General features: G+C 43.5%; 1 protein-coding gene across 4 annotated transcripts in view; it reads right to left on the reverse strand.

The window, feature by feature from the left end:
* The window catches only part of TNIK (TRAF2 and NCK interacting kinase), a 347,661-nt gene that overhangs the window by 104,436 nt on the left and 219,462 nt on the right, over window positions 1-23,763 (reverse strand). For all 4 annotated transcript variants that reach the window (XM_048504900.1, XM_048504901.1, XM_048504899.1 and 1 more), the window contains exons 8-12: window positions 19,967-20,021; window positions 18,833-18,911; window positions 7,709-7,884; window positions 5,551-5,617; window positions 1,360-1,564 (exon numbers count right to left, since the gene is read on the reverse strand). In XM_048504900.1, coding sequence (XP_048360857.1) covers window positions 1,360-1,564; window positions 5,551-5,617; window positions 7,709-7,884; window positions 18,833-18,911; window positions 19,967-20,021 — 582 coding nt within the window. The remainder of the gene's footprint in view (window positions 1-1,359; window positions 1,565-5,550; window positions 5,618-7,708; window positions 7,885-18,832; window positions 18,912-19,966; window positions 20,022-23,763) is intronic.

Here is a 23,763-nt window from a genome sequence, read left to right on the forward strand (position 1 = left end):
AGTTCATTAACGTCTAGTTTTCTCTACTCAGCATGATTAAGAAAACGGCTTGCATTTTTCATTCTGGCAAGCTGAATTTTTATTCTGCAATTTCCCTTTGGTCTGTTGACTGATCTGTTAGTCACCAGGAAGGTTATATACGGCAGGAGATGTGGCATATTATTAAAAAATCCTTTTGTTCTTTTATTTTATTCGTCTTCTTCTCAGTAAAGACTGCAAAGTGAAATGAGATGAAACAGCCTATGGAAAGACATTAGCATATATCCTACTGCTCTGATCAGTAATGTTTGAAGGCTTCCTTCAACCTAAAGAACTTTCCTCCAACTTTAGTGGCTCTTCAGAAAAACTAGGAGAAGAACAGTATTTATTTATGTATTCAGTGCATTTTATTCCACCCATTTTCCAAGGAGTTCATGGTGGCTTATACTGTTCTTACCTCTTTAATTTTATCCTCAAAACACTTCCGGGAAATACAAAAGCTTAAAGTGACCAAGTGAGAGACTCATGCTTACCCAGTCAGCTTTACAACAGGGTGCATATTTGAACCTGGATTTCCTAGATACTTGTACAGTAACCACTATACCACATGGGTCCACTACACCACACTCCTACTGAAATGTAAACACAAAATGTTCTGTAGGGAGGGGATTCTTGGTTGAACTGGCTCAAGACAGGATGAAGGGGTGCCTAGAAGCTTCCTGCCTGCATGACTTGCATGCAAACTCTTCTTCTTCTTCTTCAAATGGTCCCAACCTCTGATAATTCCAGCTAAGAAGAAGAGAAGAAGAGTTGGATTTTATATCCCCGCTTTCTCTCCTGTCAGGAGACTCAAAGGGCCTTACAAACTCCTTTCCCTTCCCCCCTCACAACACACACCCTGTGAGACAGGTGGGGCTGATAGAGCTCCAAAGAACTGTGACTAGCCCAAGGTCTCCCAGGTGGCATTTGTTGGAGTGCACAAGCTAATCTAGTTCACCAGATAAGCCTCCTCAGCTCAAGTGGCAGAGCAGGGAATCAAACCCTGTTCTCCAGATTAGAGTGCACCTGCTGTTCACCATTACACCACCCTGGCTCTCTTAACCACTACATCACGCTGGCATGAAGTCTGCTTCTTGAGTAGCAGGCTTATGGGAGAGACCTTTCTATGCTTATGAGTTGGTGCAGGTCAGAGTAGAGCTTGAAGCACCAATAGTCTTCTGAGTCTAAGCAGCTTCTTATGTTCATTTAGTTAACACAAATTTGGCTACAGGACACATCCATCAACAGCTACGTATTGATATCTGAGGATCTTCACTGCAGTTGTTAAAGCTCCAAATTTTAGACCACTGTTTGAAAGCCATAACATGTAGGACCCGTTACCTCTTCCAGCCTCCGCCTCTGTTCTTTCTGCTCCTCAATTCTCTTCTGTCGTTCCGCCAACAGCTGTCGCTTGTGTTCCTCATTCTCACGTTGCTGCTGCTCCAGCTGTTGCCGACGGAGGGCCTCTGAACGTTCCTTGTTTGCCAGCTGAAGTCTCAGAAAATCCCGTCTTAACGTTGACTCTCCGGGCAGATTTAAGATGGAACTTCACGGGGAAAAGACAAATTCATGTCATTCTAGGGACGCATCCGCACAGAAGCACATTCAACACAGAGAGGCTTTGGAACTCCATAGAGCTCTGATGTGCCTTGGAAGTCAACATCATACTAAAGAATCAACCCAGCAATAAAAGAAGGGTATCTCACACATCTCTCATCACTCTCACTGCGCTTAGCTACTAAGCCACCATAATCCAAAATATCATCCAGGCACTACATTTGTGCCACCTTATTTCCAAAAAAATCAAATGTGTGTTTTGAAAGACAAAACTGGGGACTGGCGCTGTGTAACGGAAGGGGAATCTGAAAAAAGGAATAGATTGAAACCTAGGACAGTTATAATGTTGAGGGCATCCCGATAACAACTCCGCAATAAGGACTGCACAAACTCACTCCCTAACATGAACAATGTATTTTAAGCACGCTTGTAACCAATGTGGATCATTGGTATTGGAGTTATATCAGGAGATTTTAAAGAAACAATACAGATGGGGACTCCCAAACTCTGATTTATTTGCATCACTCCCAAGAAAATAGGCCAATTTTGATCGTCCAGGCTCCTGGCTCTGGACTTGAATGTAGCCAGTTGACATAAAGGTTGGCATGTCTGCATGCTTCTCCCTAAAACACACAAACAAACCCACCTGACAGGTAAAAGTCTGGCATTATCAGGGAGAAAGGTTCAGTCTAGGCTTCTGCAGCAATGTTGGGACATGCAAACTCCCACTTACTGCTGGAAAATACTGGAAAACCTTTACCAATTGAGACCACTGCATGCTTCAGCAACACTCAGCAACATCACTGGAGCAACATAAGAACATAAGAAAGAGCCTGCTGGATCAGACCAGAGTCCATCTAGTCCAGCACTCTGCTACATGCAGTGGCCCACCAGGTGACTTTAGGAGCTCACATGCAGGAGGTGAAAGTAATGGCCTTCTGCTGCTGCTGCTGCTCCCGAGCACCTAGTCTGCTAAGGCATTTGCAATCTGAGATCAAGGAGGATCAAGATTGGTAGCCATACATCGACTTCTCCTCCATAAATCTGTCCAAGCCCCTTTTAAAGCTACCCAGGTTAGTAGCCATCACCACCTCCTGTGGCAGAATATTCCAAACACCAATCACGCGTTGCGTGAAGAATCTCAAACACTATCTCATATTGTGCACTGCTGGAAGATGTATCACAATGCATAATTCAAGAGCTTCACAAGTGAACAAAACAAGGCTCTCCTCTCTTCTTTATACTAGTATTGGAAGTACTGAATAGAGACATCACACTTGATGAAAGGATTGAGGGTATAAAAATTTTTAAAAGTCTTATAAATTAAGAGCATCTGATGATGACTTGGTGTTGATCTTAGAGAATCCAGACAAGGGAGTCACAACTGTAATGCCTAAACTAAAAGAATTGGGTGCATTAGCGGGTTTTAAGATTAATAACCAGAAAACAGAGGCTTTAGCAAACAATACGAGTATTCGACACAGTTGATGTGCAAAACAGATTTTAAAGCTGAAAAAAGATTAAATATCTGGGTATTATGTTGTCAAATACGAATTGTGTCTAATTTCAAAATAATTATGTTCAAACACAGAATGAAATCAAAAAAAGATTCGTCAGGGTAGAATAAACTCCAGTTATCATTGCTGGGGAGAATTTGGTTGATTAAAATGAATGTATTGCCAAGAATGTTATTTCTGTTCCAAACAATACTGGTATTGACAAATGATAGTGTGTTTAAACAATGGCAGAGGGATTTATCAGACTTTGTCTGGCAAGGGAAAAAACCTTGGGTTAAATATAAAATACAGCAAAAGGTAAAAGAAAAAGGAGGCCTAGGTTTACTGGATCCGAAATTATATTTGGGGGCTCATTGCTTGGTTTGGTTGAAAGAATTGATTATATTGAGAAACAGAAGAAAATCCAGAAGATCTGCATGATTTGAGATTTGAACGACATGCCTATTTATGGTATGATACATTTAATAAAGATTTTAGCAATCATTATATTATGTGTGCCTTTCTGTTGGAATTGGCGAAGACAGCTAAATTTACTTCTTTGGTTAGAGAAAATAATTTATCTCAAATCTGGGATAATTGGAAACCCTTGAAATATTTTTTTTTTTTGTCAAACAGGGAAAAAATGAGCTGGTGATTTGTGGATTTGAGGAACAGAAGATTAAGGGGGGGGGAAGTTGGATCAGAAAAAAAGTGTGAAACTTATCAGCAACAAGAATTAAGTATTAATTTTAGAGAGCAAAGCAGTAATTTCTTAAATGTGTTAATACTTAGAACAGCTGAAACTGGGAGCTCTTTTGTTAAAATGTATTTTTTTTGGGGGGGGTTCATTGCCTGTAAGCTTTTAAAGTTTCAATAATAAAAAAATAACAAATAAAAAAACTTCACCATCGGATGCCCTGCAATATTACAAGGGATGTGAACAATTCTCAAAAAGCAAGCCAGAGTTGTTGGGGATACTGACCTAATCAAGTGTCAGGATTCAGCAGGTAAATTCTCTGCTGGTCCAAAATATGAAGGTTTTTTTTAAAAAATTAACCCTATTTGCAAAGGTAACCCTTTCAGCTGGAATTGGACGGTAGTCATGGTCATACCACGCAGATGGCCACGCCGCAAAGAAGAACCTCAATAGAGAGGATTGCATCATCTTGTACTGAGATTTATTATCTGGCTTGTCTCACTAATTACTACTGCTGGTCTTGGATTCTCACTGAAAGATTTAACAGGTGAGTTTATTAGAAAACAACAACAACAGGATTTTTAAAAAATATTATGCAGAATATGCAAGACTAAGACCTGGTTCTCTTAGCTTTTTGCTTTCAGAGAATTTTTCTTTCTCCTCGTTGCATATAACCCCAGGAACAGAACAAAGTCTATGATTATGAATAGCTGCTCTTTTTAAATGGTTGCTTTTTCATCTTTGTTTAGCTGTACTCTGGATTTTTAAATACATTTGGAAGGTCTATGTGGTCCTGAGCAAGAAATCCTCATAAGTGACTGGTGTAGGATTCCAGATTAATTTGAACAAATTAAAATGTTATTTACATATTTTCTTTAGCTTAATGGTTATAAGAAGTAATTTATCTTATTTCTACAATGAGTAAAACACTTTGAGGGTATAACTTCTCGCTGAGGTGACTTTCACTTCACATAAAGCGACTCTCTTAAAATATCTGTGACCATATTAGGTTTGACTCCATTTCTAATCTCCCAGTGTCTTCCATGTGTTTTCAACTTCTTTCTTTAGGCAGTTTTGTACTTTATATAACCCTAGAAAGGACTCTAGTCACATATCTGCCTTATAAGCTGTTATCACACTTTTATCACACTTTTCTGTGTTTTTCAGGCCCTTCTTACTCTCAGTGTACACCCAATGGACACTCCCCCCAACCCACCCTCCCCTTCTCTCTCTCAAGTGTCAACCCAATTACCTCACTCTCCCATCTCCCTTTCATTCCCTCCCTTTCTTCTACAACTTACCTTTCATTTAAAGACACACACACATAACATTTTAAATCGTTACATACATATTCTTATTGTGGAAACTCATCCCTTACGACTATGTATAGTATACTGCATATTCCCCTGAGGAAGCTATGTGCAAAACCCAGAGGGAACTTTTTATCTGTCACAATAGGCACTTTTGCCTAATTTTTTCACACTTTACTGTAAGAACAGCTTTTTGGTGAAGCAAGACAGGCAAGTAGATTTGATTAGATCTGGGTGAGTATGGAACACAACTCAGAAGGAGGAATGAGAAGGAAGCAATAATTCAATGTTATAAAGAACTCCCCTCTCCATTCCAATTTTGGTGGGGAAAATATCCTCCTTCCTTATACTACCCTGTTTCAAGCTAATGCTACATTTTCTCCTTATAGCCTCAGATTCTATTTGTCTTAAGAAGCGCTACCGAAAGCAACACAGACAGGCACAAAGGCTGAAATGAACGACTGTTTATTACCTGGGCTCTCCAGAGTCGTTTTCTTCCTCTTCCTCCTCACTTCCACTGTACTCGTATTCAGTTTCATCTACGAATATAATTGAATGTCAGTGCCCTTTACGAAACTCATTCATTTTTTCTGCTAGATGAGGCCCCAAGGCTCTGGATTCAGAACCGAAATCCCCACCCCCCACCCCATTTTATCACGTATGGAGAACAAAATCAATATTGTTTCAAGACTAGCTCAGCCTTACTTCACCACTCATTCCAAAATGTCTGAATTTAAACAAAGATGAAAAACCTCACTAAGGACATTCAATTGAAAATATATTGTGTTCTATTTAATGCTATATATGCGAATTCAGAAGATAAAGAATACATCATTCACGTTCTTTGGTAAGGATGTTTTTCATCACTGGATTTTGAAATATACATAGATCTTAAAAAAAACACACACACAGTAAATGGGCAAATCTATCATTTGGATATGAATGATCAATTAGCCATAATCGTAATCACTGGGACAAGAAATCACACTAAACCCCCTAATTCTTTCTAGGGCAATACCTTTACAAGCGCTGACTATACATGCCATATATTAATAGCATATAAGTAAAAGGACCGAAACCGATTCAACATGATTTATCACTAGAATTTTAATTCTGTCTCAGAAGAGCTCTTTTTTAGCTAAACAAGGTGTTTGGGGCTGGATCCAACCTCTTCCTTTAATGGAAGAAACTTCCATCGATGTCACAGTTTCATTTTAATTTTGAAAGCCGTTCAACCTCTTCATGCACTGGCATATCTTTGAGCTCTTCCTGTTAACTGCAAGGATGTGCTATTTTTCCTGATTTCATCTGTAACATCTGTTGAAAAGCAGATGCGCTTGTGCTTGAAACTCCTGAATCTCTGCTTAACTGGCCAAAGAACTGGCCCGGATGAACACAACTGAGAACAATAGCACACCAAAGTACCTGTTTCCTAAGAATGCTTAGACCTGTCCTCTTTCCTCCATTGTTTTTTTGACCTGTGTTTTTAGAAAACACTAAAAAAGAATGTCCCGAGGCAATCGAGGGGTACGCAGTCCGGGACCCCCTGACAACCCCCAGAGCAGCCTGGTTGCATCCAGTGGTGGGATCCAAAAATTTTAGTAACAGGTTCCCATGGTGGTGGGATTCAAACTGTGGCGTAGCGCCAATGGGGCTGGGCGGGGCATTCCAGGGGTGTGGCTGGGCATTCCAGGGGCGGGGCATTCCTGGGCGGGGCTGTGTCCTTGGGCGGGAAACGAATGCATGCAGGCTGCCACGCACGGCGGTGCACCTCCTGCTAGACTGCTTCAAGTTCTGCGCGCTACTGCTGAGAGGAGGGGCGTAACTAAGGCAAAACTCACATGGCAAAATCACCAATTAGTAACCCCCTCTCGGCACACACAAATAATTAGTAACCTACTCTCGGGAACCTGTGAGAACCTGCTGGATCCCACCTCTGGTTGCATCCCAATGGCCTCTGGGAAAACCCAAGCCACCTGGGGTCACACCACTTCATTTCCGGTGCCCCCAAGATGCCTGGAACGCCCTCGAGTTGCCCAGAGCTGGCTGGCCCCATTTCCAGCCCTCCAGCCTCAATGGGAAGACCCATGAGTTGCCAAGACCCACTTTCCCCCTCTTCAGGGATCCTGGGTGTCAGGACACACCAGTTTTCCTCAGCCAGAGACCTGAAGAAATACTAATGGCAGAGGAAGGGAGGTGGAGTCGGGCCCAGGCCTCAGCACTAGGAGAGTTGAGTGGAGTGGAGCCCAAGGGAAATCTAGGGGAGGCGGAGTTTGGGAAAGAGACGGCTCAGGCAGCCCATAGGGTGGGCTCCGTCCAGGCCCAGAGGCCTTGATTGACAGCCTGGGGCCCTGATCTTCATAAAAGTCAGGAAGGGAGGTGGCCGAGGCAGCCCATGAAGAACTGGGGAACTTGCCAAGCCATGAGGGAGAAGCAACCAGTAAGTCATCCTCCCTCACTTCTGACGCCTACAAGACCAGCGAGGAACTTGAGCTACCTTCCCCAGGGGTGCTGAGATGGATTTCCCAGTGACAGGGAGCACCACAAAGTTTTTTCAACAGGACTGAACAACCACTGTTAAGTTTCATCTGCATGGACCAAGGCCTTTTGCACTCAGAGTAATACATTACCTTTCTCTCCACGTTTCTTCTTAGTCCTGTCAATATGGTCCTTGAGCTGGATGCGAACCTGTCTTTCATTAGGCTGGTCTCGAATGAAGGGATGCTTCATCAGCTGTTCAGTGGTTGGTCTTTGACCATGATTCTTCACTAGGCAGCTCTCAATAAAGGACTGGAACTTTTTGGACCTACACAAATTAGACGATCAGACCAAAAAAAAATGTAAAAAGAGGTATGTGTAGTTTTACAAGTGTCGTTATCTTGGTGACAAGAAAAGCAAATCAGATAAGGCTCCGTAATGTTTTAGAGACCACAACACAAACTTCATTCCTTTGGGCACGGCACAAAATCGTAACATGGGTCTTCCTGTACCCACGATGTCAATGCATACATAGAAATTCATGAGTCATAAATACATATGTTTTTAATTTCCATCAACATATTGTAGTGCTGGTCTTCCAACCAATACCAAGCCCCTCAGGCACCCAAGGCCCTTAAAAAAACCCTGTTGTGCAAACATTGTAGAACAATCTGCTTTCAATTTGTGCATATCTCCGTGGTGGCGAACCTTTGACACTCCAGATGTTATGGACTACAATTCCCATCAGCCCCTGCCAGCATGGCCAATTGGCCATGGGGTATGCCAATTGGCCATGCTGGCAGGGGCTGATGGGAATTGTAGTCCATAACACCTGGAGTGCCAAAGGTTCGCCACCACTGGATCTCATCTGGAGAGGCCATAACTTCTTACCATAACAACACATCGGACCTTTAAGTAAGCATAATCTCAACAACTTCTGCAGTCACCCCAGATGAAAACCAGTATAGGTTCAGCATCAAGGACCACTTCTGAAGTCTGAATATCTGAAATGGCATGGTGAAGATACTCAAACAAATGACTCGTAAAATATAGGAAAATGACTTTCCAAGGAAAAGGCAAGTCCTACATTACTAGCTAAGCATTTGGTAGTCTACCCTGTTCAGGATCAAGATAGCAGGAGACTTGTGAATTCATCTGCCATTTCCTGGAAGTCTTTGTTCTAGAATGCTCCCCTTGAGTCCTAGTGCCTTCAGAACTAAGTAGGCACTAGGACCCAAGGGCAGCTTTCTAAACAAAGATGGTCCAGGAAATGGCGGATGAATGCATAAATTTCCTGTCGTCTTTATCATGAACAGGGCATAGCATTGTTTTTAGAAGTCAATGTATTATGAAGTTGATTTTGAACATGTCTGATCGCTACGCTTCATGATAAGAGACTTTTGGAAGAACAGCTGTTGCCTCGAGGAAGGTGAGGCTGGAGCAGTATACTGACCCACCTTAAATACCCCACGGCTCCCAGTCTCGCCCCCATGTGCTCACCCCTAAGCTGACGTGGAAGGATGAAGGGATCCTAGTTTGCCCCCACCATGACCAGCCTGAGGGCAGCATATGGCAGCAGACAGTCATGCTGTCTTCCCCTGCCTTGTGTACTACAAATTGTGGCACTGGGTGAGTTATGGCTGTGCCTTTTGGAAGAAGCCTTTACTCAAAATAATTACCAATGTTGATAGTCAATTTAATCAAATATATTATTGGGAGTACATCAGTGGATCAATTTCTATAAGCAGCTAAATTTTGCCTTGGGATACGTGCAGTGACAAAGGGAGGGGGAACTGTGCCCGGGACATGAACTGCTCATGCGCGCCCCCCGCCCCCGCCCCACGTGACTGCAATGGTGGTGTTATAGGAGCATCGTTTAGAGGCTAGCAAAAGGCCATGTATCCAGAGGCGTAGCTGCAATGGGGACACCGGGGGTCCCCATTGCAGCTATGCCTCTGGATACATGGCCTTTTGCTAGCCTCTAAACGGTGCTCCTATAACACTTGTAACAATAGAGAATGGCTCTCTTTGTCATCTTTCCTGTCTTTGGTAAATATCAGAATATTCTTGATTTAAATAAATCTAGATGCTTTTCTGTAATTTGATTCAAATTGTTCTGTTTTGCCTTTTTCCCCTCACATTTTCTGAATTTACATAAATCAGGATGTTATTAATTCTACATAGATTTATGAAAGACACATTAAAAAAACAAACTGCCAGAAACTGCACTTTATGCACACATTATTTTTTATGGTTGATTTATAAATTGCTGGATGCTCCCCATTTTTTCCTTGAAAATGCACAAACTATACCCCCCCTAATCCAAGCGACTGAATTCCAAGAACTGTTTTCTCAGCTTCAAAGTCATCTTATTTTATCACACGTTCTTAGAAGCCAATTTTATGCTATTATGAAACACAAAAGAATTGACAGGATTTACAATAAAGGGAGACTAAAACGCAACATGCAGCTTTGGAAAATAAGAAAATTAGTTGAAATTAGTGTTGGGAGCTGGCAGATAGGACTGCAGCCAAAAAATACATAAAAATCCACACGATAAGCTTTATCTTTCAGCATTATCAGATTTTAAATTACTGTTTTCTTAATACGATAATTGAGATAAGAAAGTAAATACAGTAAAAGATTAAACGAAGTGCCAGCCCTCTTTCCAAAGAGCAATTAGTCCACTGTTCTTGAAGAAAGAGATAAGGCCATTTACATGTGTATGTTTATCACTAAATGATCTGATTTCACATACCTGCGCGTATGAACTATATTCAATTGTATATAAGAGAGCACTGTATATGACCCCTCCCACCCATGAAGTCTCAAATGGTATAGCAAATCTATCACCACAGAATTTTACCACTGAACTTTGAACACGCGCAGATCAAGCCTTTGACAAGACGGTTCTTAGTGATTCCATAATTGATTTCCAAAGGTACTGCGTTTCTCCCATTCCTCTAAATCAGTGGTTCTCAACCTTCCTAATGCTGCGACCCTTTAATACAGTTCCTCGTGTTGTGGTGACCCCTAACCCTAACATTTATCCATTTTACAGATGGAGAACACTGATGCAGAGAGTCTTAGGCAACCCCTGTGAAAGGGTTGTTTGACCCCCAAAGGGGTCGCGACCCACAGGTTAAGAACCGCTGCTGTAAATATACTTTTGCTCAAGGGACCATTTGTGCTCAATGCACAGTTAAGAACATAAGAACATAAGAACAAGCCAGCTGGATCAGACCAGAGTCCATCTAGTCCAGCTCTCTGCTACTTGCAGTGGCCCACCAGGTGCCTTTGGGAGCTCACATGCAGGATGTGAAAGCAAGGGCCTTCTGCGGCTGTTGCTCCCGAGCACCTGGTCTGTTAAGGCATTTGCAATCTCAGATCAAAGAGGATCAAGATTGGTAGCCATAAATCGACTTCTCCTCCATAGAAGTCCTTCTCCTCCAGTTGAGTTTAGGGAGAGAAAATACTATGCACAGATACATTGATCATGTCTGAATAGCAGAGGTGTGGGGGGGAAATGGTGCCCAGGGCAACACCTGCTATGGCCACCACCCCCGTGCCCCACTTACCTTTGCTGGTGGGGGCCGCGGGCCGCCCCTCTGACCCTCCGCCAGCTGAAAGAGCAGCCTGGCGGTGCAGGGCCAAGGAGAAGGGTGTGAGGGGAGATGCTCCGCCCCCCCACATGACCAGCAATTCTCGCCTTCTCCCCCGCCACGTGACCCTACATGTCCCCATGAGCCTGTGCTAAACAGGACTCTCCACTGATCAGTTCTTTTGCTCAAAACCGTTGAAACACATTTACACTTTATTGCAACACCAAGGTGGGTGTCTGAGGGCCAAACTAGATTTATGGCATCGACTGACCCCATTTAAAAATGCTGTGGGGGCTTAATCCTGACTGGGCCACGGCACAGAGGGACAAGGTGATACTGTGCCCATCTCCATACCTTTTCAATTGCTGATAGCCATTTTGGCACTTGAAAGACAGGCGGGGGAAACAAGATTGCCGAGTTCTGCCCCCCCCCCAGGATCAGGCCCCCTGCAATATTTTTAAATGGTCATATTCTTCTCTAAAATGGTCCATGGTCCAGACCCACGGATACCCAAACATCCAGTTGGAGTTACGATACTGAAGGAAGAGAGATAGTTTTGGATCTGTTTTTGAAGTATGCTACTGTCTGAGAGCTTTTATGATAGAACAGTCAGAATACTTGAGTAGGACTGTAGACATGCAGGCTCCAATCCGCATTTGCCCATGAAGCTTTCCAGTAAATCCTGCCACACTCAAGGGATTGTTTTGAAGGAAGAAAACCATAGACGCTATCCAAGTCTCTCGTATGAAGGTTGAGATAACACTGGATAGATAGAATAAACTGTGACAACCATTCTATTTTCAATTGCTCTTTTGATGGCCTAATTATATGGTCAGGTCCTTTGAAAGGAAACCTAAAATAAAAACAAGTAATTATTGCTTTAAGATGCTGCTCCCCATTTAACAGCCAGTATGGTGGATTGGTTAGAGCATTGTACAAGGAAGTGGGAGACCCTGTCAATCCCCTCTCTGCCGTGGAAGCTTGGTAGGTAACCACAGGCCACTCACATGCAGCCTAAGACACCTTTCTGAGGCCCCTTCCGCCCATGCAGAATAATGCGCTTTAAATCCACTTTCACAATTGTTTGCAAGTGAATTTTGCTATTCTGCATAGCTGCAACATGCATTGAAAGGCTCATCCGCACATGCAGAATAATGCACTTTCAAACTGCTTTCAGTGCTCTTTGAAGCTGTGCGGAATGGCAAAATCCACTTGCAAACAGTTGTGAAAGTGGTTTGAAAACGCATTATTTTGCGTGTGCGGAAGGGGCCCAAATGAACTGAAAGTGCGTTATTTTGCATGTGCAGAAGGGGCCTGAGTTGTTCTGAGAAGAAAATGGAGGAGAGGTGAACATGCTACTTTGGATCTCTGTTGGAGAGAAAGGCGAGGTATAAATGAAGCAAATAAGTCAAAAAATAAAATTTGCTCTAGTTCAAGGTCAATCAATGAACATTTCGGTGGACTATGGAGTCCTCTCAGCTAAAATAATACAATAGGAGAAATAAGAAAAAGATCCTTCCTGGGCTCTTGGGCCAGCAACTACAAAGCTCCTCTTTGTAAAAAGAGCATATCAATGCTGACCAGAGGCATAGCTCCAAGCAGGCCAGGGGGTGCGCAACGCACCAGGCGCGCGCCCCTGTGGGGGCATGGTGGGGGCGTTCCGGGGCGGGGTAGGGGCATTCCGGGGCGGGGCGGAGGATGCACCAGTGCACTGGGCGCTTTCCCCCCCTTGCTACACCTCTGATGCTGACCCTATCAAGACCATCAAGGGCTGATCCACCACTATTTGAATACAAAAACAAAAAAAAGCCACAGTGGCATAACTCTAGCAGCCTGTATTTGCATAAAACATATTTGCATAAAACAAAGATTTCATATAAAATCCACGGACCTTTTGCGAAAGCAATCTTGCGCAGCTCAGTGTGTCTTAATCACCAATTTCACAAGATACTTTTATAAGCCTGCTATTTTTCAGTAAATGCCAATTGGTTATGAACTGACTGCTTAATAATGTTTATCAGATTTTTTTTTTAAAGTATGAATACAGTTCTGATGCAGCTGATCAAAATCCCCAGCTGCCACCGAGTTGGATATCATTTTCAACATTCTTGCATTTAAACTTTTTTACATTTGCATGTAAAATGGAAGCTGTCTGTAACAGAAATCTTTCTAAATGCACGGGGGAAAGGAATAACTGCCAACACCCAATTGCCACAGTCCTGTGCTACAAAACTAGGACCCAATAAAGTACTGTTATAGTCACAAAAGTGGAGAACAAATTTAATATTTCATAAAAAAATTAGACACATGTACTCCAGTTGCAAAAGAAGAAGCACACCCTTGTGCCACATTAGGAGGTATTTCTTTATTATAGCAAAATGTGTAGACCTATGCGTGTAGACCCCATGTTTATATACACACATAAAAACTAGGTTACTGCAAGCTAACTTGATGAAAGAAGAACAACACTGTAACTGTTGTTTATTGAGTGGTCATGAGGAAACTAGTCAATTTCTGCACTGCTGCTGAGGAAACTAGTCAATTTCTGGGGAAGAACAGGTCTGCTTTGACCTACAGGTCCCATTCCACCCAGCCCTCTACCAAGGGCTCTCAATTCCTCCTTGAGGGGCTTCTCTCTCTCTCTCTCTCTCTCTCTCTCTTGGGTAACTGATGCCACCATCTCACCTTCATATGTATTTCCACTGGGGAGGGTCAGGGCCCCCCAGCTTCTTTCCCAACTCTGAGGTCTTGCCTCTGAGTCGCCCGCTTTCCCACTCATGGCTACCGCAGGGATGGTTTATGGTTTGGTGCACCCCTGGAGGAATAGCTACTCGCCAACTGCCAGCCTTCCCTCCTCCTTTAGCCCTCCCTTTAAAAAATAGCATGTCCAAGATGGTGGAGGTCTATGTGGTGCAGAGAATTGCTACTAGCATCTCTTCAATTTGCCACTCTCTCATGTGGGTCCACACAGAAGAGAACGGAGGGGGGTACAGTGTGGGTCTGTCCTCAGGTCTGACCGTTAGAGAGAATTTCACAGAGTCAAACACACTGAGGAAAGAAAGCAAGAGCCTGGCAAAATCCTGCTTAACAAACCCCAATGGTTCTTGCACATGTTCATGCCTGCTCTCCTCCCAATAACACAGACTATGCACATTACTGTGCCAATACAGTGGAACCTCGGTTTTCATTGCCTTCGGTTTTCATCGGTTTCGGTTTTCATCGATTTGCAGTAAGGTGCAGGGGTTTGTGGAGAAAAATCACCCGGGCAAAGCTGTTGCAGGCCATGTCAGCAACTTGTTTCATGACAATGTCTTGCCCCATTTCAGACAAATCTTAAAGAGGCGTCAGAAACAGACCTCTTTGGACAGCTTTCTGATGCGACATTGGTCCACTGGCTCTGAAGCTGGTCCTAGTGTTATTGTTTGTTACTGTTTTCAGCATTAAACACTATGTTTATTCACCAAAAAATGTGTTTTTGGTATGTTTTTGGAGTGCCTAGAACAGATTAATTGGATTTACATAGATTCCTATGGAAAAGTTAGCCTCAGTTTTCATCGGTTTCGGTTTTCATTGATTCTTTTCGGACGGGTTACCAACGAAAACCGAGGTTCCACTGTACTGTGTATGCACTTCTGCCTTCCAGACTGCAGTCCATCGCTAAACTGTGCGGATTCTCTAGGCTCTGGGAGACCCAATTCAAATCCCCAGCTTGCTACGGAAGGTTGCTTGGTGACCTTACAGCAATCACTTTCTCTCAGCCTAACCTGCTACACAGGTTGGTTGGTTGGTGTGAAGATAAAACTGAGGAGGGAAGAACAGCACACACCACCCCAGGCTCCTCAGAGAAAGGGCAGGATAAATATGTACTGAAATAAATAGGTCTGGAACAATCACATTCCTATAGGGAAGAACTGAATGCAGAGATCCTCGTTTATCTCAACATGCATTTTCCCTGACCTCATGAATGTAAAATGAAGGAAGGAACGCTAAGGAAGGGGGAATTCAAAGCTTCCTATTGATCTTTCCCAGGGTACAATACCAGGATAGTAAAGAGGAGAAGAATGTCAGAATAACTTCTTAGTCAGAGCTGCCTCAAAAATGTAGGCAGTCCTGCTGGCCCACAGAAACATTTCAAACATAATGGTGGTGTAAAATGTTCTGTTGGGACGAACCAAAATATCACAAAAGTCTTTGTCAGATGACATCTTCAAGGCGAAAATGGAATGGGGAGAGAAAAAGAGATTTCAGGCATGATGGGAAATAAAGAGCAACATCTCTTTGTTTGGTTGCTTTGATTGTGCGTTCCTGCATGGCAGGGGGTTGGACTGGGTGGCCCTTGTGGTCTCCTACAATTCTATGATTCTATCTAAATCTCATAGCTTTCGTGAAATGGAGACCAGGAGGCATGACAGAATGCATTTCTATCATGTTGGGTGCAAAACAGATTTCAAGAATCACCAGAACCTGCTGGAATGGAACAGCAAAAAAAGCTTTGGAAAATGTAAATGCAAGTGGTTAGATCTTTACCTGCCTCTAACCAGAACACTCAAGTGCAGAGGCGTAGCAAGGGGGGAAAGTGCCCGGTGCACTGGTGCGTCCTCCACCCCCACCCCGGAATGCCCCCGCCCCGGAATGCCCCCACCATGCCCTCACCACACACCCACAGGGGCGTGTGTCCGGGGCATCACGTGCACCCAGGTCCCCTTGGAGCTACACCTCTGCTCAAGTCCCTTCTAAGGCAGAGAACAGAAGAAAAACACAGAGATCTTGATCTCCGTTAAATAGACCTGGACTGGCAATGTTAAGAAGAGGCCCCAGATCTGCTTTGAAGAAGAGGGAAAAGCAGCAGTCTGCAAAAGCCCTGCGGGGTCCTTGAATGAAAACAACCAAAGCAACCTACAAACCCTCCACGCCGCTTAATAAAAACAAACAGATTTGCTAGAAAAGGGAGGGGGCAATTCCCAGCAACAAACAAATAGATAAAGTTACCTAGCAAATAGGGAAATCAAATCACCATTTCAGGCTGGCTGCGAGAAACAATTCCTTGGCTTCCAAGTGAATTAAAGCCATATGAAAGCAGGTGCAGAGATGCCAAGAGAAGAACCAAAATAAGGTTGTTTTCTTCCCAGGTTTTGTTTTTCCTTCCCAACTTGCAGCAGCAGCAGCAGGTAAGGCTCCAAATCCTCTGCTACTTATTGGAGGATTCTGCTGACTTAACTTCTTCATCTGCTGCTGTGGAGGGGCTTACGACCGGCCAGCCATATTTTTCTCCATATCTGGCAATTGATCTTTGCCCTCGAGGGCTTTAGAGCATGCCAAGTCGAGGCGTTATCACATGCTGTGGGTCGACAGGACCAAGCCCTTTAAAGACCATCTTCATATATGTGCGAGACTGAGACTGAGGCTGAGACTGAGGCTGAGACTGCTGCTCTCCAATGAGCAAGACCAGTTCAAACACTGCTTTCGTTTGCTAAGAACATAAGAACATAAGAACAAGCCAGCTGGATCAGACCAGAGTCCATCTAGTCCAGCTCTCTGCTACTCGCAGTGGCCCACCAGGTGCCATTGGGAGCTCACATGCAGGATGTGAAAGCAATGGCCTTCTGCGGCTGTTGCTCCCGAGCACCTGGACTGTTAAGGCATTTGCAATCTCAGATCAAAGAGGATCAAGATTGGTAGCCATAAATTGACTTCTCCTCCATAAATCTGTCCAAGCACTATTGCTAGTGTGATATTTGCTGAAAACCAGAAGACCAGCAGATTAGACAATGACTGCAAGTCTTCTGTCTGTGCAATCCTTCCATTCCTCAAGAGTGAAGTGGATCTCCTTCTGATGGGAATATTTACTCTACTTTTATAGGGTACTCTTTGTATACGTTCAATCCTCATCAGGCAGTTTCCTTTGAGGGGGTTTCTCTTAATTTACCGAATATTTTTTTTCTGCATATCTGGGGAGTCAAAGCATGCAGGTGGACTTATCTCCCTACTTTGCTGGATAGAGTTCATCTATTAAGTTTGCTATCAGAAGGGATGGTTTACATAGACACTAACGCAGCTGTTATACAGCCTGATGAAAGTCAGTTTCAGGAAGCTGGCTCAAGTTTGGTTCAGGCTTCCATCCTTCCAAAGTCAGTAAAATACTTCTGGGGATAAAGTGTAGGTGACCGGGGAACACCATGGCAAGCCATCCTGTAAACACAGTCTGCCTAGTAAACATTATGATGTGACATAACTCCATGGGTCAGTAATGACTTGGTGCTTGCACATGGGACTACCTTTACCTTTAATAGAGGCAACTGTAAGATTTTGAATGTTTATGTTTAAATGCTTTTATTTATTGGTTGACAGCCCTCTTACACAGAATCAAAGTGTTTAAAGTATGTTAAGAAATCTGCCACCTTTTACAGCCCTTTTGTAGAATCAAACTGCATAAAGTATGTATTGTTGAAGGCTTTCACGGCCAGATTCAACTGGTTGTGGTGGGTTTTCCGGGCTGTGTGGCCATGGTCTGGTAGATCTTGTTCCTAACATTTCGCCTGCATCTGTGGCTGGCATCTTCAGAGGTGTATCACAGAGAGAAGTCTGTTACACACTGTGTCTAGTGAGAAGGGAATGTTTAGTGGGGCATATATTGTCCATGTCCCAGGGTGGGGAACCAATCAGTAAGTGTTTGGGTAGAACTTGCTATGCAAAGGTGTGGTGGAGTGCATTGTACTGCGGGTGGGGTTATCAGTCCATTTTTCAAGTATTGGTAGCCAAGCTTTGTTAATTCTCAGAGTCTCTTCTTTCTTGTTGAACTTGTCCTGGTGTTTGTGAATTTCAACGGCCTCCCTGTGCAGTCTGACACAGTAACCTTCCGAATTGTCCAGAATTGCAGTGTTTTCAAATAAAATGTTGTGCATAAAGTATGTTAAGGGATCTGCCACCTGTCCAAAGTGACCTTCAGCGCAGTCTACACACTAGAGGTGCTGTTGGACAGAGCCACAACCTGAATCAAGCACACTCAGATTCCAGTCTCACATATATATATATATATACCGGAAATGGGTGTTGGTTTTGTCTCTCCTCTCTTTGCCATTATCTGGCAATATTCGCATTCAAGGCTGTCAAGCCATTCCAGATACTACAACACTAAAGCAATGGATTCCTGGTGAAAACCTATGAGATCTCATGTGATGTATCATTGAAGCTTACTGACTGTTGATCTAATCTGTTCCTAGATAGGAGGCCACTGTCAGTTCTGCCTAAGCCACTCTGAGCCTTCCAAGGAAGAATACTTAGAAGAATAAATAAATATTCATATCCAACCAGGAATAGAGCCACCACTGTCTTGATGGATGGAAGCAGAGACTGCAAAAAAGATTTGCAATCATTACCCAACCAGCCAGTCTTCTGCTCTGAGTTATCCAATTGACATGAAGAGTTTTAATAGAGGGCATGCTCAAAGCTCATCTAAGTTGATTCGTTGGGGGAAAAAAAGTTGTTTTGTGTATATGCTGCCTTTCTTCGCCTGATTCCACTATTAGAGGCCAGCCGAAATTTTCAGATTCAGCACGCATTTTGCTACGAACTTCAAAACGAGATCTTAAACCCCACTGTGTGTGTGTTTGTACAACCAAAAGGCTACAATCAGATCAAATACAACTGGGGAGAAAAGAGGACAAAAGCGCTTACCATTTCTTTGATTTTAACCTGGGAGCTGGATTCCGGGGAATGAGGAACAAAGCTCTCATAGGATGCATATCACAAAGGGCTGAAAAAAATCACAGCAGAAGGCACTGAATATGGCACGAAACTTCAAACACAGAATGCATTTATCTATTAAAGTACTTATACCCCATCTGTCCTTTCAACGATAACGGGAAACACAAGGCATAAGTATAATAGGAGAGATCCAATGAACATTTTACTAAAGAAATACAAGATCTTCATGGTGTTTTCTGTTCCCTCACCATGTTTGATGGGTGAAAGATCACTCTAATCATCTTATTAATGAACTTCTTTTCTGCTAGTATGAAAAACATGATAGCACTATTGGGGGCAAACTGTACAAGCTGCAAGGTAATCCATCAATGGGTGTGCATAGTCTTTTTTTTTTAAAGAAAAAACACTAGCCACACAAAAAGCAAGTAGCATCGTAAAGGCCAACAAGATTTCCAGGTTGTACGCTTTTGTGAATCAAAGCTCCCTTTGTCAGATATGCTACACCCCAATGGTGCGCCAACGCAGTAAGCTGTCTCCATGGTAACCAGATGATGGATGGTGGGAGATGGAGGGATGAGGCAGGGTCTTAGAACAGCAACACGGGGAAAGGAAACTAGGAGAACCTGTCCTGTCAGTGGGTACTTCCTATGAAGGCTGACAAAGCTGAGAGAGTAGCATGTTGCCGGGTGGAGACTCAGAAAACTACTGGTGCTTAGATGCCTCAGCATAGGTGTCAAACTCGTGGCCCTCCAGATGTTATGGACTACAGTTCCCATCATCCCCTGACAGCATCATGCTGGCAGGGGGTGATGGGAACTGTAGTTCATAACATCTGGAGGGCCGCGAGTTTGACACCTGTGCCTCAGAGGGTAGAAAGAGGCAGTGCCTGCAGGTCAGCAGGACTGTGTGCCACAATCTCTAAGGTTCTATTCCTGTTCTGGAGCTTACCATTCAACCCATGATTCCTACACCTAGCTCATTTCAGCTCTTTCCTTGGGAAGCAGACACTTTGTCACACAACACCAGACATCCTGCCAACGCATAACAAATCTTAATAACCAATGATCCAAGCATAATAAAACCATGAAATTGGGTTGTACTTACGGGGAGCTCCCTCAGCCATCTCGATGGCTGTTATCCCCAATGACCACAAATCACTCTGAAAGAAAAGAAAACACAACAAAACCTCTCAGAAAATCATATTAACATTGCAGGAGCTTTGAAAAAAGGAGTCATCTGTGGGGGCTGTGGCTAACACTGGTTAAATAAAAAAACCCTTGGCCATTTTATAGCTGTAAAGTTTGATCAGAATTTTTTAAGTGCCTGATCTCCCAAGCTTAGAAGATTTAGGCCATTCAGACACCAATTTTGATGTTCTTCCCACTGTTAGAACTGTCAAGTCAAGCTTCCATCCCCACAAATTGGAAAAAACACACACCCACAATTGCTATATGAGAACACTGAAGCCATGTAATCCAATGTGATCTTCTTTCAATAACAAAGTAATAACTCTTTGAGATGTAAAAACTCAAACAGCCTGGCAGTTAATCTTGCAACAAAAGCAAAAGGCAATTATCTGCCATTCCCTCTAACCCCCTTTCCTCCCCCAATACTTTGAGCAATTTATTCTTGTTAACTTCACCAGAGAAGTTCTACTATCAAAATGTATATTGGAACTAAAATACCCCCCCCCACACACACACACACAATGTAGATCAGTGGGTGGAGTATGAGACTAAGCTTGGGGAGATACAGCTTTGAATCCCTATACCAGTGATGGTGAACCTATGGCACACAGAGTTTGTCATGTGGGGATGGAAAATCAACCACCCACACACTCACACACACACCCATCTAGGCTGGCCTGGGCCACTGAGCACGATGTGCATGCACCGCGGTGAGCAGGGAGGACTCGGCTGGCGGGCCTGGTGCCTGTGCTCCGGGTGGCTGCTGCTGAGGGGTGGGGGCAGAGATGCTAGAGAGGCACAGAGCGGTGCGCGTGGGACTTGCTGGATCCTACAGCAGGCTGGCCCCTGCTCGAGCGGGTGGGACGGAGGAAGAGGTAGCCAACCATTTTTTTCTAAACTAAAACCTCAGCATTCAGGTTAAATTGCCGGGTTGGCACTTTGCAATAAATAAGTGGGGTTTGGGTTGCAATTTGAGCACTCGGTCTCAAAAAGGTTCGCCATCACTGCCCTATACTGCTATGAAACTAGCTGGAAGAACCATTCTCTTTCTACCTAATCTACCTCACAGGATGGTTGGGCAAATAAAATGGAATGGTGGAATTGGTGAATGGGTCTGCCAGTGACGTCTTAGCACATAGGTGTCAAACTCGCGGCCCTCCAGATGTTATGGGCTACAGTTCCCATCATCCCCTGCCAGCATCATGCTGGCAGGGGATGATGGGAACTGTAGTCCATAACATCTGGAGGGCCGTGAGTTTGACACCTGTGTCTTAAAGGTACACATTTCTAAATTCATTGAAGTCAATGGGCTTAGGAGGTAGTGTCATTTTTTTAGGACTGTAATTTTTACTATTTCTGAGAGAGAGAAAACAACAACCCTGTTATTTTTCTTAGTCTTTTCGGGAATCTTTTTGCCCAAAAGGAAGCAAAAAGTACCAAGGGAAAAATGAACAATTACTACAATGTAGGTTTTGTATATATTTTAATGACATGAAGTATTTGTTTGCGAGACAGTATTATTCTGTAGACTACGAAACAGCTCCTTTTAACTAAAGTTAAGCAGGAAGATCAGAGGCATTTTATTTCCAGCGGCTGCCGCTTTTTCTTTCTGCAGAATCATCTGGGGCTTTTGTGTTTATTAAGCCATTTGGCCAAGTATGACACAATCCAATCCAATCTGTACAGTTTGTAAAAAAGTGACCGTGTCTATTGTTTCCCAAAGGTGAATGTCAGCCACATGAATATGAATCAGTTAGCGCCATGTCATCCAACAGCACAGATTTTTCAATGAACTCTAAAAAACACCCTGCAGAAGTTTAACTTGTTTAACATCAAGGCTGCTCAATGTATTTAATCCTTGAGGACAGATAGACAGATCTGACCTTTGCTAACAAACCGTCTAGTGAATTAGTACATTATCCCTACTAGAAGCAGACAGACGGTGTGGATTTCTCAAATTCAGCAACAAAATTAGAACTGGCTGTCATTATCACACAAGTTACCTAGATGCCAGTAATAAAGTAACCTTTCATAAGCTTACAGTGGTTTCTCAGATACCAAAATCATGCTGTACTCTTGAAAAAAATGAGGTACCTACACTGACAGTTAATGTGTGACTGTTTGTTTTCTTTAGTTGTAAGGAATACTCACCCCCCCGCCCCCAATAGTCCCTAGATCCGTGGTGGCGGACCTATGGCACTCCAGATGTTCATGGACTACAATTCCCATCAGCCCCTGCCAGCATGGTCAATTGGCCATGCTGGCAGGGGCTGATGGGAATTGTAGTTCATGAACATCTGGAGTGCCACAGGTTCGCCACCACGGCCCTAAATGCTCTGACGGTTAACAGGCAAGCTTGCATCAGTCCTAAACTATAAACTCTAGATCAAGGGTTAAACTAGTCCAACATGGCCGCACCATGATCACAGACATTCCACAGCTCCTTTATTTATATGACTCATTAGAAGCCTCGGCATGGTTGCTTTAAAGACTGGGAAAGTGAGGTGGTTCACAAGGGGGTGACAGTAGTGGCTGTCTGCTTTTACACAAAGTTATCATGGAATTACATTCGCTGTCCTGGTTACAGAGATGCCGGCCTGGGGGAAATGGCAATTTTGGAAGGTTGGTGTTTTGGGGGGGATTCGTCATTGTTATTACAATGTTTAGGTTTCAGTTGCTTTTGGGTCCCTGCCAGAACCTTTTGGATTCTATGGCACCACACCTTCACTCAGCTTTCTTTGGAGCAGTGGTTCTCAACCTGTGGGTCGCGACCCCTTTGGGGGTCGAATGACCCTTTCACAGAGGTCGCCTAACACTCTCTGTATCAGTGTTCTCCATCTGTAAAATGGATAAATGTTAGGGTTGGGGGTCACCACAATGTGAGGAACTGTATTAAAGGGTCGTGGCATTAGGAAAGTTGAGAACCACTGTTCTGGAGCCAAGACTCCACGCTCTCTGGGCACTGACCTCAAATCTCTAGAAACCTCCCAAGCTGGAAGTGCCAGTCTTATCCCAAAGTACTGTGGTTTACAAAAAAAAGAGACAATGTAAACTGATTTTCCAACAGAGTTCCCCAAATAATTATTTTCTAGTTTCCACAGTTATCTACTCTTCTCTCTCTCCCTACTCTGCAGTACTCTCTGTTCCTTTGGTACTCTTTTTCTAGGAAACAGTTCTGCAGGGCCGTAAAACCGAGCTTTTCCACCGGACGTTTAGCTAGACCAACTGCTGCTGAGCTGTCCTTTATGTTATAAAATCTGATTGACACCAACAATGCCTGATCTTCCCCTCAGGAGAGTAGAGCGGAAGTTCTGTGGTTCGCCATCTACATGTTTTGTAATGTTATGGATCGGTTTGTTTAAATTAGTTATTTATTGGGGGTTTATATGTTTTTACCTTTAGTTGTACACTGCCCAGAGCCCTTCGGGGGTGGCCGGTATAGTAAAACTAATAATAATAAATAAATAAACAAACCTAAAACATACCTCCTTCATTCTTCCTTGCTATTCTGTATCTCTGAAACACTACTCTTTGCATTCACCTGACTCCTTCAGTCTATTTCAATGGCCAATAAAAACTAGCCCTTTCAAGTTGGATCCCCCTAATTCAATTTCTCTGCATTCCTTTCATAGAATCATAGAGTTGGAAGAGACCACAAGGGCCATCAAGTCCAACCCCCTGCAATGCAGGAACACACAATCAAAGCACTCCTGA

The sequence above is a fragment of the Sphaerodactylus townsendi genome, linkage group LG08, assembly GCF_021028975.2.
Source record: "Sphaerodactylus townsendi isolate TG3544 linkage group LG08, MPM_Stown_v2.3, whole genome shotgun sequence".
NCBI lineage: Eukaryota > Metazoa > Chordata > Lepidosauria > Squamata > Sphaerodactylidae > Sphaerodactylus > Sphaerodactylus townsendi.